This window comes from Pristis pectinata, chromosome 23 (genome assembly GCF_009764475.1).
Source record: "Pristis pectinata isolate sPriPec2 chromosome 23, sPriPec2.1.pri, whole genome shotgun sequence".
NCBI lineage: Eukaryota > Metazoa > Chordata > Chondrichthyes > Rhinopristiformes > Pristidae > Pristis > Pristis pectinata.
In genome coordinates this window covers 20,087,189-20,102,025 of record NC_067427.1, presented here as the reverse complement: position 1 = coordinate 20,102,025, position 14,837 = coordinate 20,087,189, and the positions used below count along the sequence as shown (strand labels likewise).

Genomic DNA, 14,837 nt, shown 5'->3' with positions numbered 1-14,837 from the left:
TGCATTTTAGAATAGCACCTGTCTGGAACAGCAGCTGGTTGCAGTTGTTTGGTACTCAAATCCAGCAGTAGTTCACAAGAATAAGACACAGAGTGACTCTCACACCAGCAAATTCAATTCCAAGCTTTCATCACACCAACTGCTTTTACACGAAGCATTACAGTGCATATTTCTCAAAAATCAACAACTCCTATACTTAAGTACCAACCACTGTTACTAATCACTTAAGTATTAACCTCTCCAATACCATTCACAACAATGCCAACTAGTCAAATGCCACCAATTCCATTGCTAACCACTCCAATATCATCTTCCCTAATACCAATCATTGTTACTAATCACCTAAACTCTCAATACCAACTACTCCTACTCCAACACAAACCACTCCAGTACTTTGGACAAAAGGTCATCCAACTGAAACATTAACTGTTCCTCCCTCCACAAATATCATCTGTCCTGCTGAGTATTTCCAATATTTTCTGTTTTTATTTCAATTTTCCTTCATTTTTCAGTTTCTTTTCCTTATCTTTCTCCAATATTAATCACTGAAATAAAAAAATATAACCCCAAACACTCATATAACAGCTTTTCCAATGCCACCCAGCAGAATACCAACCCGCTCCAACATTAATTACTCCAATACACTTTGTAGACAGTCCCTGGGGATCGAGGATGACTTGCCATTTGTTTAGTTTTGTGGCTTCTGAGATTGCTAATGAGGCCAAAGTAGGAACTGCAGTCTTCCACAGATGGAGGAGCCAATGGGTAGCAGGACAAACAGGGGGTTAGTTTCGGAGAGTGTGCTCCTTCTGCCACTTACACAGGACTTCTGGTTCTCAATATGGCCTCATAGTTCTCAATACCATCCTGAATGCTCCTTCTCCACTTTGAGCGGTCATGGGCCAGATGTTCCCAGGAGCCAGGTTTGAACCGAGCCATGGGTCTGGAACATAAGCTAGGAATGCAGCCTGGGCTGAGGCTTCTGAGGGCTTGGGAATGTGGACAAGTTGTGTGGCCTGAGCCATGGTTCAAGGATGTGGGCCAGAATCCAATACTAACAACTAAAACGCTAACAACTTTAGTACCACTATTCCATACTAACCCTTCAAATATCAACCATTCCATTGCCTGACATTCCAATACAAACCACTGCAAACACTGCAACACTAACTATTCCTCTACTAATTGTTATACTGCTATGTATTCCAGTCCGGCTGATCTATAGCTATCTACTCAAGTACTAAATAATATTATCAACCATAATACCTGCCAAGAGAAGCGAGAACACAGGACTACATACTTGATAAAGTGCCGAGGCAGCAATTGATATTGACAGGCAATCTCGCAATGAATCTGATCAAATAACTCTACAGACCAGCTACACCGTTATGAATGATGGTGGACACCAAAACAAAAAAAGGCAGGAGGGTCTGTGAACATTTCATCATCAACGATGGCAGAAATGAAGACACCAGTCCAAAGACAACACTGAAGCAGTCACTGAAGCAAAAAATTGCAGATGCTAGTTACCTGAAACAGTAACAGGAAATTCAGAAGCACTGTCATTCAACCAATTCAGTTCAGTCCACATGATATCAAAAAGCTGTTGGATTTAGCAAATGTTATGAGATCCAACAACATGGCTTTGGTGATGTACACTTGCACTCCAGAACCAGCAGTTCCTGTATAGCTACAAAGTAGATAAATGAAAGTTATCTCAGAGGGTTCTGTTCACAAAAAGTACTTCTACTCCTATCCCCCTCTCTTACCACCCAGAGGAAGGATAGGGTTCCCATTGTCCTCAACACTCGCCCCTTTATATTTAATGGACCATCTTCTGTAATTTCTGTAACCTTCAACGTGATTCCACCACCAAATACAACTCTCCACTCCCATTAGCATTCTCTGACTCTGTGATTCACACTTCCATTTCCACCAACACCCATTTCCCTACACACAGCACGTTATCATGCAACCATAGGAAATGCAATGCTCTTTAAATTGTTCCCCAACACCTAGAGATACCCAGACAAAGCTGTGGACTGCATTTGATGCTCACAATGTGGTCTCTTCCACATTGAAGAAAACATCACTGATTGAGTTACAACTTTGCAGAACACCTCCATTCGGTCTGCAAGTTTGACCCTGAACTTTCAATTGCCTGCCACTTTAATTCTACACACTGATCTGTTTGATTTTTCCTCTTACACTGTTCCAACAAAACCCAAAACAAGCTTCAGGAACAGCATCTTATCTTTTGACTCGATACGTTACAACTCTCAGGACTCAACAATGAATTCAATAATTTCAAATAACCTACAATTACTACTTGTATCAGTTCGGATGAAACATCACCAACCTCGAACATTAATAGTGTTCTTCTCACCTTGGATGCTGCCAAACCTGCTGAGTATTTTCAGCATTCTCTTTTATTTCAGATTTCTAATTCCAGCATTTTTCTTCTCTTGTCCTTGTTCTCATTCATCTCATTCAAATACATTCTCTACCAAAAGATCAGCTCCAATTAACAACTCTTCACCACCCTTTCACATTGGCACCAACAACATCTGTATCATTCAGTTTCTTCTTGCCTCCACCCTCTGTTCCCTCCATCCTCCTTCCTCCCAACTTGCATTGTTTGCTTTATAGCTTTCTTAGCTCTGATGAAAGCTCATTTACCTAAAATGTTAACTCTTTCTCTCTCCACAGATGTTGCCTGGTCTGCTGACTATCCTGAGCATTTTATTTTATATCTCCAGATCTGTAATTTTTGCTTTTGTTTGTATTAGCTACTCCAGTAACAACTGCTTAACTGCCAGCTTCTCAATAACAATTGCTTTATTACATATAATGCCAGGTAGTCCAATAAAAATCCTTATCTAAATACATCCAGTTCAATACTAACCACTTCATTGGTAACCATTCCCAATTATAGCTACTTCAGGAACATCTAGTGCCACAGTAAGCACTTGAGTACTAACTACTCCAATATGATCCATTCCAATATTAACTAGTCATATATCATTCACTTCAGAACCAAATACTCCAAGAGCATTCACTCTCTTCCCTGTGTCCTCAGTGCAGAGGTATTTTTTGTTCCAGTATAAGGATCTGCCTTAGCTTTTGTTTTTGAGTTCTCTGAATTAGCATATGGCAGCTGAGAAGCCCACTCAAATTGCTTCATGTTCATATTTCAGAGCAAAATCTGTAAAGTGTACCAATACAAATACACATCTTAGAATTATACTTGCACTTTTTGTTCAGGGAGAAAACCTTGCATTGATCTGCTATTGCTTCAAATTTTCAGGAACTAAACTAAGGATCTACTTAATCCTGGGTGGAGCAAGAATAAAAAAAAAGCCTACAGATGGTGTTACAAGGGACGAGATATGCATTTGTCAAGTGATATCCTTCCAAGAAAACTGAGGTAAAAAAACCAAATAGGCAGTATTTGTAGTAATGTCATCCTTTCAGAACACAGTGCCTCAGTAGTTCATCAAGGAAAATGGATCAGTTTACCACTGTTCAATGGTCCTATGATGTGCCTGTTATTACCCACCTGTTCGGGCAATTGCTGAGCTCTCAAAGGCCCATTAGGAAATAACCAGCTTTTCACAGATGTCTTATGATGGCAAATGAAGGAAGTCCACACTTCGTAGAGAGATACTTGTCAAAGTTGCCACTTTATGATTCCCAACAGAGACAGCCATGCAGATAGTAGAGCTCAAGTTTCAGTACTACCCATTTTTTGCCCAAATATCATCCACTTCAAAACCAAATACAACTAGAGCATTTACTCTCTTCCTGGTGTCTTCATTGTAGAGCTGTTTTTTGTTCCAGGGTAAGGATCCCCAAGGGTTTTTTAAGGTCATTCAACCATTCTGGCAACAATCAACTCAGCTCCTTCAACCACCTCTTATCAAAGGCAGCAGGTTAAGTTCAGTATCTTGAGGACTCATAGCACTTTTCCCATTGAGTTTTCACAGAGCCACCTGAAGTGCAGAAGTATGTGGGCTCTAAGTTAGAAGGGATGAGGCAGAGAGCCATAAGCAGAAGCCAGAGAAAGAGCAAGTGAGCCAGAACAGAAGAGCAGAGGCAAAGACTGGGAGATGGAGACCAAAGACAAATAAGCAGAAACAGCCAACCAGAGACGGGCAGAAACAAAAGATGAGGTAGTGGTGAGAGACGGAGATGGGGACAGAAATAAAGGATGCAGTATGTGAGAGACATATAAAAATCAGAGGCAATGAGTCAGGGACAGGGGGATGAGGAACAGAGTCAGAGATACAGAGAATGTCAAAGACATGGTACCAGAGAAAGAAATATGACAGAGGACCAGATACAATGGCCAGCAACAGAAGACCAAATGAATAGGGGCAGAGGACGGCTGAAAACAGTGGGCATGTGACAGAAGATTAGGAATACGTTGTCAGAGACAGAGGGGAAGAGATGTCTCAAACTGACCCTTGACTTGGTGATTCCAGAGTTACACCAAAAATAATACTGTATTTCACGTCATCCTGACTTGTGTATAAATTGAAACACCTTTATTAGCTCATAATCCAGGTACAGGCAGTCCCAGGGTTACGTAAGGGTTCTGTTCTTGAGAAGTGTCTGTAAGACAATTTCTCCGTAAGTCAGAACTGTTCGCTTTCTACAGTATCCAACATCATATTGCTCTATGTACACTTGTTATAATTTTTTTATTTCATTGAATAATCAACCTAGCAGTACCCATAAATAAACCTATGGAATATATACTGTATCAGTCATTAATGAATGCTTGAAACATGTTTCTAAAATATATGGGAGAATTTGCAATAAAGTCAGATTTCCATAAGTCAGGTCATTCAACCCCTGGACAGTCTACTTCATGCCAAGGACAGCACAGCTAGAGAAGCCACTGCCTCCCAGCTCTAGTAACCTGGATTCAACCCTGACCTCGGGCACTGTCTGTGTGGAGTTTGCACGTTCTCTCTGTGACCGCATGGGTTTCCCCGGCTGTTCCACATCACAAGGACGAGTATTGTTAGAAGTAGGTTAATTGGCCACTAAATTGCCCATACTGTGTAGGTGGGTGTTAGAATCTGGGGGGAGTTAGACATGAGGTGAATGAGATTGGTGTCTTGAAGAGTCCTGGGGAAACTGAGGATCGAGCAGCATCTGTGGGAGGAAAAGGAACTGTCATCGTCTCAGGTCGAGACCCTGAATCAGGACTGAAGCAGCCAGTATAAAGCGAGGAGGAGTGGTAAGACAGGGTGCAGAGGTGATTGAGGGCTCGACCTTTTGTTGCATGAGATGGTGGTCAATGGGTGAGTGCCGACTCGATGGGCTGAACGCCGCGTTTCCGGGCTGTATCTGAACTGCGACGGTTCACGAGGGTAGCTCGCCACCATTGTCTCACCAGCCTCAGCTACATTGTGAACATACATTTTAAGAAAAAGCATACATCGAGCGTGACGGGGCGGGGGCTCCGCCAACGCCTGCGCCCGGACCCCGGGCGGGCCCCCGCCGCCGGGCGGCCGTTAACGGTCGGTGTCCGAGCGGAGGCGCGAGGCTGTCACGTGGCCCGGGAGGCGCGCGAGGCGCGACTCGCGGCAGGAGCCACGCACGCGCGCCGGCCCTCCCTCCAGCGGCGCAATCGCAGAGCGGGCGAGGCTGAAGTTGGCGCAAGCGCACCGCGGCCGGAGGCGGGGCCGGGGGATTGCGTGGGAGCGGCGAGGGGGGGGGGAGGTGGTAGGCGAGTGTCAGGTATAAAAAGCTTGTCAAATGAACGGCGAGATCTATTCAAAGAGCAAGGAGTGGGAGAGGCTCGGGACGTTTGGCGCGGGGTCCCGTCGGACAGTGCTGCTGAATGGTGAAGGGGACGGGTGCTTCTGGCAGCGAGGTCGACGCGGCTAGCCGAAGCCAAGCGCGTCCCTGGCAGCGCAGGGGATCGGGCGCGGGCAGCGTGCGTGGTTCCCGCACTGGCATCGGGGGGGTAGAGCAGTGGCAGCGCGCAGTGATCGGGGGGGGGGGGGCACCGACAGCGGGGAGAGAGCTCTGGCACCGGGCGGGGATTGGGTACAGGGCACCAGCACCACACAAAGATAGGGCACTGGGAGCTGGGGTCAGGCCTCGTCATTAGGGATTGTGCTTTGGCTGCGTTGGGTTCACATTGTCATTTCACACTTGCGTTGCCATCGTTGATTCCGACAGAAGCCCGAATAAAGGTAAGTGTTACATTGATTGACTGCTATGTATGTGACCTGTCAGTGATCTGCTGAAACATTTCATCTTTCGAATGATTCTCTTTCCTAATTTTCACAAGTGTTTCAGCATCTGTGTAAGTTTATGTAAAACACAAAGTGCAGGAAATACTTCGCAGGCTACACAGAATTTGTAGAGAGAGAAACAGTTAACATTTCAGATCAATGGCCTTTCGTGGACCTGAAACACCCACTCTCCTTTCTGCACTGATGAAGGATCATTGACCTGTAATGTTAACTCTTTTTCTCTCTCCACAGATGCCTTACCTGATGAGAGTTAGCAGCATTTTCTGTTTTACTTTGAATTCCTGAGTCTGCAGCACGTTGATTTTGGGGTGTATTTAAACATGTTGAAAGAAAGGCACAAATGTCTTTATATTTGTTCTCAAACGTGTAAAAGAAAACATATTACACCTTTAGGAAGCAGTGAAAACATACAGAGATTCATTGTGATTTTTAAGTGTTCTGGACACCTCCAAGTGTTAATGTATTTATACAGTGGTCATTTCTCCATCAATCGCAGGACTTGACACCTCTGGAAATAATCTTATTGAAAAGTTATTTTGGACTGTAGTCTTTCATTTAGTTTATGGACTATTTTTATGATTTATTTTGTTCTGAGAATGTCTGAATTTAATAAATGCCAGGTGATCCTGTAATGTTTAACCACCTGCTATTGAGTGCCAATAAGTCACAACTGTTTAATATATTTAATAAATCATTAATGTATTAATGTAATAAATCTAGTATTGAGATGTAATAAAATCTACTGATTATGATACATCAGTATGGAATAGTATAGTAAAATGTATTAAATTTAATCCATTTGTACAGAAGGACACTGTCATAAAATCAACCAGAATATTTATTAGTGTGGAGCAAACAAGTTACTCTTTTGCATTGATACATTAGCACAGGGGTGTTGCAGTAAAATAAACCAGATTAGAACCATAATAATCCGTTATTTGTTTCTGATGCGCGTGGATTCCTCCCACTTATGTCCACCATAACAAACGCAAGGAAAATCAGGTAGGTAGAGATTCTGCATGAATGGAAACAGAAAATGCTGGAAACACTAGGTCAGGCAGAACTAGGGAGAGAAAAAGGTTACATCCAAGGTAGATGACTTTCGTCAGAACTTGGCAAGTGATAGAAGTTTTAAAATGCAGTTAAAGGCAGGGGTTAATAAAAGGGAAGATCTATAAAAGGCAGAAAAGATTAAATGACAGAAAGCAAAAGAGAATGGAAATGAAACAAAAGTCTGGCCAAGTTGTAAATAAGACAGAATCATCTGTACTTCTGGAAAGAAAATACTGTGGATGTTTGAAATCGGAAATAAAAACAAAAAATGCTGATATGCATCAATCTGAAATCTGAACTGAATGTTAAGTTGGAAAAGCTGTTTGGCTGGAAAAACCTAAGTGCTGTCTCTTGAGCTTAACTGAGGTTCATTGGAATAGTGTGTGAGGCCAAGGGCAGAAAGGTCATTATGGGAGTGAAATGTAGAATTAAAGTTTCAGGAGAGCAGAAGCTTGGGATAGGTGTGTGGACTAAATGGATGTGGTCTGCAAAGCAGTCAGCTCTCCTGTGTTTGCTCTCCCCAGTGTAAGAGGAGATTACTTCATGAACAGAAGAAGCAGTATATTAGATAAAGATAAAACAAAATGTAGATTCTGTAAAACCTACAAAAAATGTAGAAACACTCAGCAAGTCAGACAACTTCTGTGGAAAGAGAAACAGTTAATGTTCTAGATCTGGGACCCTGCATTAGAACTGGGAAAGAGAAAACAAGTTTTCAGTAGCAAAATAGGTGGAAAAGGGAGGGAAGAAAAGGAAATACCTCTGATAGGGTGAGACCAAATGTGGCATTGAAGATCAGATTAAACTTCTTTTTAGCTCTATAACGTAACAGTAAGGTTATGGTATATGTCCAGCAATCCAGACTATATATAAAAGAAATAGGCCAAAATAATGGCAAGCAGAAATGGCCAGTTCTGATATGAACAGAAAGAAAAGTGTGTTGCCTAATGTTCTGCAAAGCATCATCCAATCTGTGTTTGTTTTCACCAATGCAGAGAAGACCACATTGTGAACACTAAATGCAATACACTAGATTGAAAGAAATGTAAAGGACAGGTGTTGCATGGGAAAGTGCCATAACGTGTGCAGTGGTAGGTAGGAATAGAAGGGCAGACCAGGGGTTCATAAAGGGAGTGAATCCTTTGAAATGCTGAAAGGTATCTGATATCCTTCTGATGATGGAATCTCATTGGAGCTGGAGAAAATTGCAAAGGTGATCTGCTGAATTTGGGGGCTAGTAGGGTGGAAGGTAGAGACCAAGAGAACTGTCTTTGCTTTCTCCAGGAGAGAGAGCAGATGTGTTGGAAATAGTTGAGACATGTCAAGGGCAAGCCACAGCTGAGGGGGAAAAAAAGAATACAATTCAGAAGCACCTGTCCAGAATGTCTTGTCACTGGAGCAAATGCAGCGGAGACGGAAGATCTGGGAGAATGGAACAGGGTCCTCACAGGAGGCAGAGTGAAGGAAATATAATCAAGTTAACTATCTGTCTATACCAGAACTGGCCATTTCTGCCTTTTCACTAGAGAAACAAAGGACTGCATATGCTGGAATCTAGATGAAAAACACTATTGGTATTGGTTTATTATTGTCACTTGTACTGAGGTACAGTGGAAAAACTTGTCTTGCATACCATTTGTACAGATCAATTCATTACACACTGTATCGAGGCAGTACAGGGTAAAAACAATAACAGAATATAGTGTCACAGCTACAGAGGAAGTGCATTGCATGTAGACAATAAGGTGCGAGGTCATATCAAGAGAGATTGTGAGGTCAAGAGTCCATCTCATTGTATAAGGGAACCATTTAAAAGTCTTATCACAGTGGGATAGAAGCTGCCCTTGAGCCCGGTGGTGATGCTGGAGGAACTCAGCAGGCCAGGTGGCATCCGTGGAGAAAAGCAGGCGGTTAATGTTTCGGGTCAAGACCCTTCTTCAGGACTGAAGATAGGAAGAGGGGAAGCCCACTATATAGGAGGGAAAAGCAGAGCAGTGATAGGTGGACAACACTGATAAGTGAATTCTACATTAAGACCAAATGCAGATGAGGTGACCATCTCACAGAACATCTGTGCTCTGTCCGTTGCCAGTCACTTCAACTCCCCCTCCCACACTAGCATAAATATCAATCCTCAGCCTCCTCCACTGCCAGGAGAACTTGAAGTGCAAACTGGAGGAACAGCACCTCACCTTCTGTCTTGGAACCTTGCAGCGTAATGGCATGAACATTGAATTCTCCCACTTTAAGTAATCCCCATACCCCTTCCCCACCCACCCCCGACCATGCTTCTTCTTTGCTTCCCTTTCCTAGCCTATCTCTTTTTTCCTACCCCACTTTCTTTTTTGTTTCTCTCCTTACCTTTGACCCATCCCCTGGTGGATCTGTTCTCCCCTCCTCCCCCACACCTGTCTATCACTATCTCTTACCTGCATCTACCTATCACCACCTTGTGCCTACCCTGCCTCCCTTCTTTTGAACGCCTATCACTGCTCTGCTTTTCCCTCCTATATATTGGGCTTCCCCTTTTCCTATCTTCAGTCCTGAAGAAGGGTCCTGACCCGAAATGTTGACTGCTTGCTTTTCTCCATGGATGCTGCCTGGCCTGCTGAGTTCCCCCATCATCGTAGTGTTTATCCTCTGCCTTTCTCTACTTTGGCTCCGTTTGTATATACAGTCTGGCCAGCTGGGCATGTCCCACAGCCTCGCATATAGCCTTGCAACATATTACACAAGCAAAGAAGCTTAATCAATCTTAATTGCTACTGAACTCCAATTAACATAGCCCTTTTGTCTGTACATTTGGTCATTGCATGCAGCAATGTCTCATAGTCATGTTAGTTTCTTAAATATCTCTTAAGTGGCCTCCCAATGTGAGCTGGTAGCCAACTCCCTTGACAGAGTGATGTCTATTCATGCAGCTTTTCTTGTAATTTCAAAATTGATTACTGTTTATAGATTACATTTGAAAACAGTATGGAGGCAGGTTCTTGTTGTTATTAATGTCTGCTATACAATAACCCTTGATTATAGCTGCTGCTTCCTAACAGTTCTCCCCATCCCACCCACCTTCTCTGCCACTGCAAACTACCTTGTTTCAGTTCTGATGAGGGTCTCAGACCTGAAACATTAACTGTTTCTCGTTGCACGTATGCCCCCTGACCTTACTGAAGTCGGTATATTAAATTGAATGAAAGACACATTAATTGCTGTTTCACTGGAAAGTGCTTTTCTATTGGATTTTGTATTTCCATAAAATATATAACATAACTGGGTAATACAAACTCCAATTAATAACATCCAAATAAACTAATGACCCAAGGTTTAGGGACACTGTCAGGAAGTACCAATGTGAAACTGAAGTTGAAGCAGATAAAACCATGCACTTTTCCTGGCTGGTAAAACACTGATATTCACCATGCTGCTTGACCACTTGGATCATTCTAGCCAGAGGGTATTTTTTTTCGACATTTAAAATTGGGTAGGAACAAGTTTGGGCTGAGGGAATGGAACTACCTTCGTACTATTCTGATTATTAATCAATCCTCATTCAACTTGATCAATCAAAGTCAAATTTTTTAAAATGTGGCATAAGCATTTATGAAAGGGGCATAGGCAATAAAATCTAAATTACAATTAAATATAAAGGAAATATCAAATTAGATAATGCTATTATTTCTGATTTATATAACATCATAGTCACAAAAGGCATCAAGATTGCTGATGGATGTCAGATGCTTCCCGTCCGGGGAGCAGCAAAGCAGAGGCAGACTGTCATATTAAACAATCTTATCAACCAGGTCCACCTGAGCTAATTGATGACCATGATCAAAGCCAGGAGTGTGCCTGTCTCCCTTTTTATAGATCCAATAATGACATGGACTCACACGTTAATCATGAGTATTCCCCACAACAAGTTTCTGTTTATAGCAGTGAAGGGTCAGATGCGTGGTCGGTACTCAGTATCTTTTTTTCTTGCAGAATGAGTGAAATTATGCCATTTATTGTCCAACCTTTGATCTGTACATTTCAAACCTAATAGTCATCGATAATTATACAATATTTATGTTTCATTGTATACCTGCTATAAAAAAAGAAACTACTGGAAATACTTAGCAGGCCAGGCAGCATGTGGGAAGAAAGCAACAGACTGCATGTTTCAGCTCAATGATCTTTCATCAGGTTATTAACCTGAAATGCTAACTTTGTCTCTGTCCTCACATGCCAGCTGGCTGCTGATTATTTTCAGCAGTTTCTATTCTGTTTTATATCAGACTTCTAAAATTTGCAGTTTTTATTTGTTTCTTGTTTAATATCTGTTATTTCCCTTCACCTTCTTAGCAAATCCATTAAAATTTCTGTATGTCCATTTTCTTGCAGTATGAAGTTCATAAAATGTAATTCCAAATGTACTTCTGGTTGGAATGCAGCATTCTCTGTGCACTGTCTGATCAGTGCTGCATTATTTATTGAAAACGTTGCTGCTCTAGGACTACACGTGAGTATCAGTCTTTCTTCAGTCCTCTGTACTATGTACTGCTATTGTTTAAATCATTCCTTTTAATTTTAATTACTGATTTGGGCAAAATTGCTTAACATGACTAACACCACAGCTGTTATCCATGTAAAAATAGTTAGTACAGCTGTTTACTGATCAGTGCTGTTGCCAGCATTTCTGTTTGCTACAATGCTTAGCAGATTGTACAAATGTGATCTGTTATAATTGTAACATGCTGATTATTTTTCTTTGAAACAAAATGTAGTTGTTTTACTCCCCTTAAAACTGGATACCAGTTTTTTCCTGTCTGGTGTTGCATTTTGTGTGAGAAACCCCTTCTTCAACAGTATTGTTTGGATTTAGGATCTGGGGCATATGAGGTTTCATGGGGAGTAGGAAACTATCTATGTATTTTGCAGTATAAATAATATAGGAATTGAAAAGTATATATTTTCAGAGGAAGATGCTTTTGTTGTCCAGCATTGTTCTGTTGCCCTCGTACTAGTTTTGAAGCTGTGAGTGGTGCACTGTTAGTGCCAGAACACATCCCCCAGAGACAGAATATTACATCTTACCTGCCAAGATACTCTAACTTTCTGCCTATGCGGGTCACAGCAGGTTACTATTTTAGGCTTTCTGCAAATTCTGGCAAAAGTAGCATTTAACTATGAGTCTGAATGTTTTTTTGAAACCAAACATTTGTTTAGGGTTTGTCTACAGTTATAAAGAGAGAATTATTTACATGTCTGCAGGAATTAAAACAATTTTGCATCCACCCTGGGCAAATTGCCTAAACCCTGCTGTGCCCTGCAGGGCAGGGCATACTGATGTTTCTGTTGATCTGTGCAAACTAATGTTTAAACAATTTTTACTAGTTAATTTAATGCAATTCAGACACAGTCGTCTAGACGAGTAATCTTACTGACCTTTGAATTAATTTATTATATTTTTGCATAACACAGTAATGCCATTCATAGGTGAATATTGAAGGGGAAGGAAAGGATAGAAGAAGTGTTTTCTTTTCAGAATACTCATCTAATCAGCTTGGGGGAAAAAAACTATACCAAAAATGCTACTTATCTTATAATTATGAAATAAGGCAAATGGACTTGTGGATGTGTGCATCTGCCTGCTCCCTTAATGATGGAAAGGGGTTAATTTGATATTTCCTGAAAAGCAAAAAAAGACTGCCCATGCTGGAAATCAGAAACAAAAACAGATCTGCACGTTTGGCTGATAAACAATGTGCAAACAGGTATGCTGGTAACAACATTTATCAGAAGAACACTTGTAGTAACTGTTCTCGCTCTGGTAAAAGTTGTAATGTCAGGTCTGCCAAGAATTTTAATCCAAAAAAAGTTACATGAAGTACTAAAAGAAAAAGACAATATGACAACATGGCTATGTTTGGATCAAGGGTAATGATGAAGAAGTAGAACCTGACTCCAAACACGCTGAGTGTACTAGCAGTTTGTAAACCAGGTAAACACCAAGTCATTTGCAGAAATAGTTTACCAGTGAATATAGAACTTGCCGCACTTGAGATGTTCAGGATCTTGGGATGGAATTTTAGAGATGACTCTGCAAAAGAGGAAGCAGAAGCCATTGTTTCAGCATAGAATGAACCCATTCACCCTTCAGATCATGTTGGTTTTTCAATAGGTCCCTCCAAACAAAATTAGCCAAACACTCCAGTCTTTCTCCCCCATATTTGTTGTCTCTGAAGCTTACAAATAAATAAAAATGTGGCTAGCCTTGCAAAGGACCATGGAAGACTGGAGGTGAAAATGTATTGGCCAATTGTTTAATATACTGAGGAGAGGTAATTAAAGGCAAGAACAGAAAAGATGCAGTCATCAATGACTTTGACTACTGCAGTCTCAGTACCTGGAGTAGACAAAAGCTAAAACAAAAGGAATCATGTGAGAAGTGAATATAGAACTGGGTAATAATAATGTATTCACAATCTTAATGAAAAGGGTTACCTGAAGAGAGATGCAGAGGGGGTAGGTTTTGGAGCTGAGTTTTGAGGAGAAGGAAGAGGTGAATGATTTCTGTCCGAAAGTGAGGAAGTTGGATGCATAGTTTAGTGCATTCTTCTATAACTAAAATCAGAAAAAGGGCTTTGATGTAAAATATATTGTTCCTAATGAAGAACATTTTGGCCAAGTGATCCTGAGAATGGAGCAAACAAATAACAAGGTTTTTTGACTAGATAAAAAGCTAGCTCTTTTCTCAGTTTGTAATAACAAATTTCATTGAATGGAAAAGAACTCAGCACATAGTCATTGCACACCAACCAGCCAGTTAAATAAAAAATCTTCTTGAGACTGTTTATATTGGAATAACAATAATGTCATTTTGATTAGTTGTATTTATTAAGCCATAGCATAAAACACTCCTACTGAAGAAGAACCATACTTTGTTAATAGGTATGTTTGAGTGCTTTGTGAGATATGCTTCAATATTGTTTGTTCTTCTGTCTTTCCATAGTCCCTGGGTTTTCAAACTGGGGAAAGGGAGATAGGCTAGCTGTGAGATAGGGCATGGTAAAGTTAGAAGGTGAAGCAATTATGGAAGAACTTTTGTTCAGCATTTTTAATTATATAAACTGACACGAGGTTTTTCTTCCTCCCTATGGAAAGGTGAATAAGATCCTATCTGATATGGAAAACATAATCTTCATTATCTGTGTGTGGCACAGTGCTGCCTGTGAGGAAATTATCAACATTCAGCTAGTAATATGAATCTTCAAATGCCTTTTGATGTAGCATTCAAGACAAACTCTAGTAAAGAAAACTATTTCAAAACAAATGTAATTTCTCTTCTTTCTTCTAGCAAGTAGCTCAAACATACTATAGTTTAGAAGAAGGACTAGATAATACTGCCTACTGGTGGGGTGAATGGGCCAAATGGACAGGATGCACCCGGACCTGTGGAGGAGGGATCAAGACACAAGAAAGACACTGTTTGAAGCAAAGGTGAAAAAACATATGTACAGAATGCTTTTC

At 41.1% G+C, this 14,837-nt stretch overlaps 1 protein-coding gene across 1 annotated transcript in view; it reads left to right on the top strand.

Annotated features, from left to right (window-relative positions):
- The first annotated feature begins 6,082 nt into the window (after window positions 1–6,082).
- LOC127582299 (ADAMTS-like protein 2) overlaps window positions 6,083–14,837 on the top strand; it is a 57,337-nt gene continuing 48,582 nt past the window's right edge. Inside the window, exons 1-3 of the mRNA XM_052037477.1 lie at window positions 6,083–6,212; window positions 11,709–11,826; window positions 14,665–14,807. Of these exons, the coding sequence (XP_051893437.1) occupies window positions 11,710–11,826; window positions 14,665–14,807 (260 nt within the window). The 5' untranslated portion in view covers window positions 6,083–6,212; window position 11,709. The remainder of the gene's footprint in view (window positions 6,213–11,708; window positions 11,827–14,664; window positions 14,808–14,837) is intronic.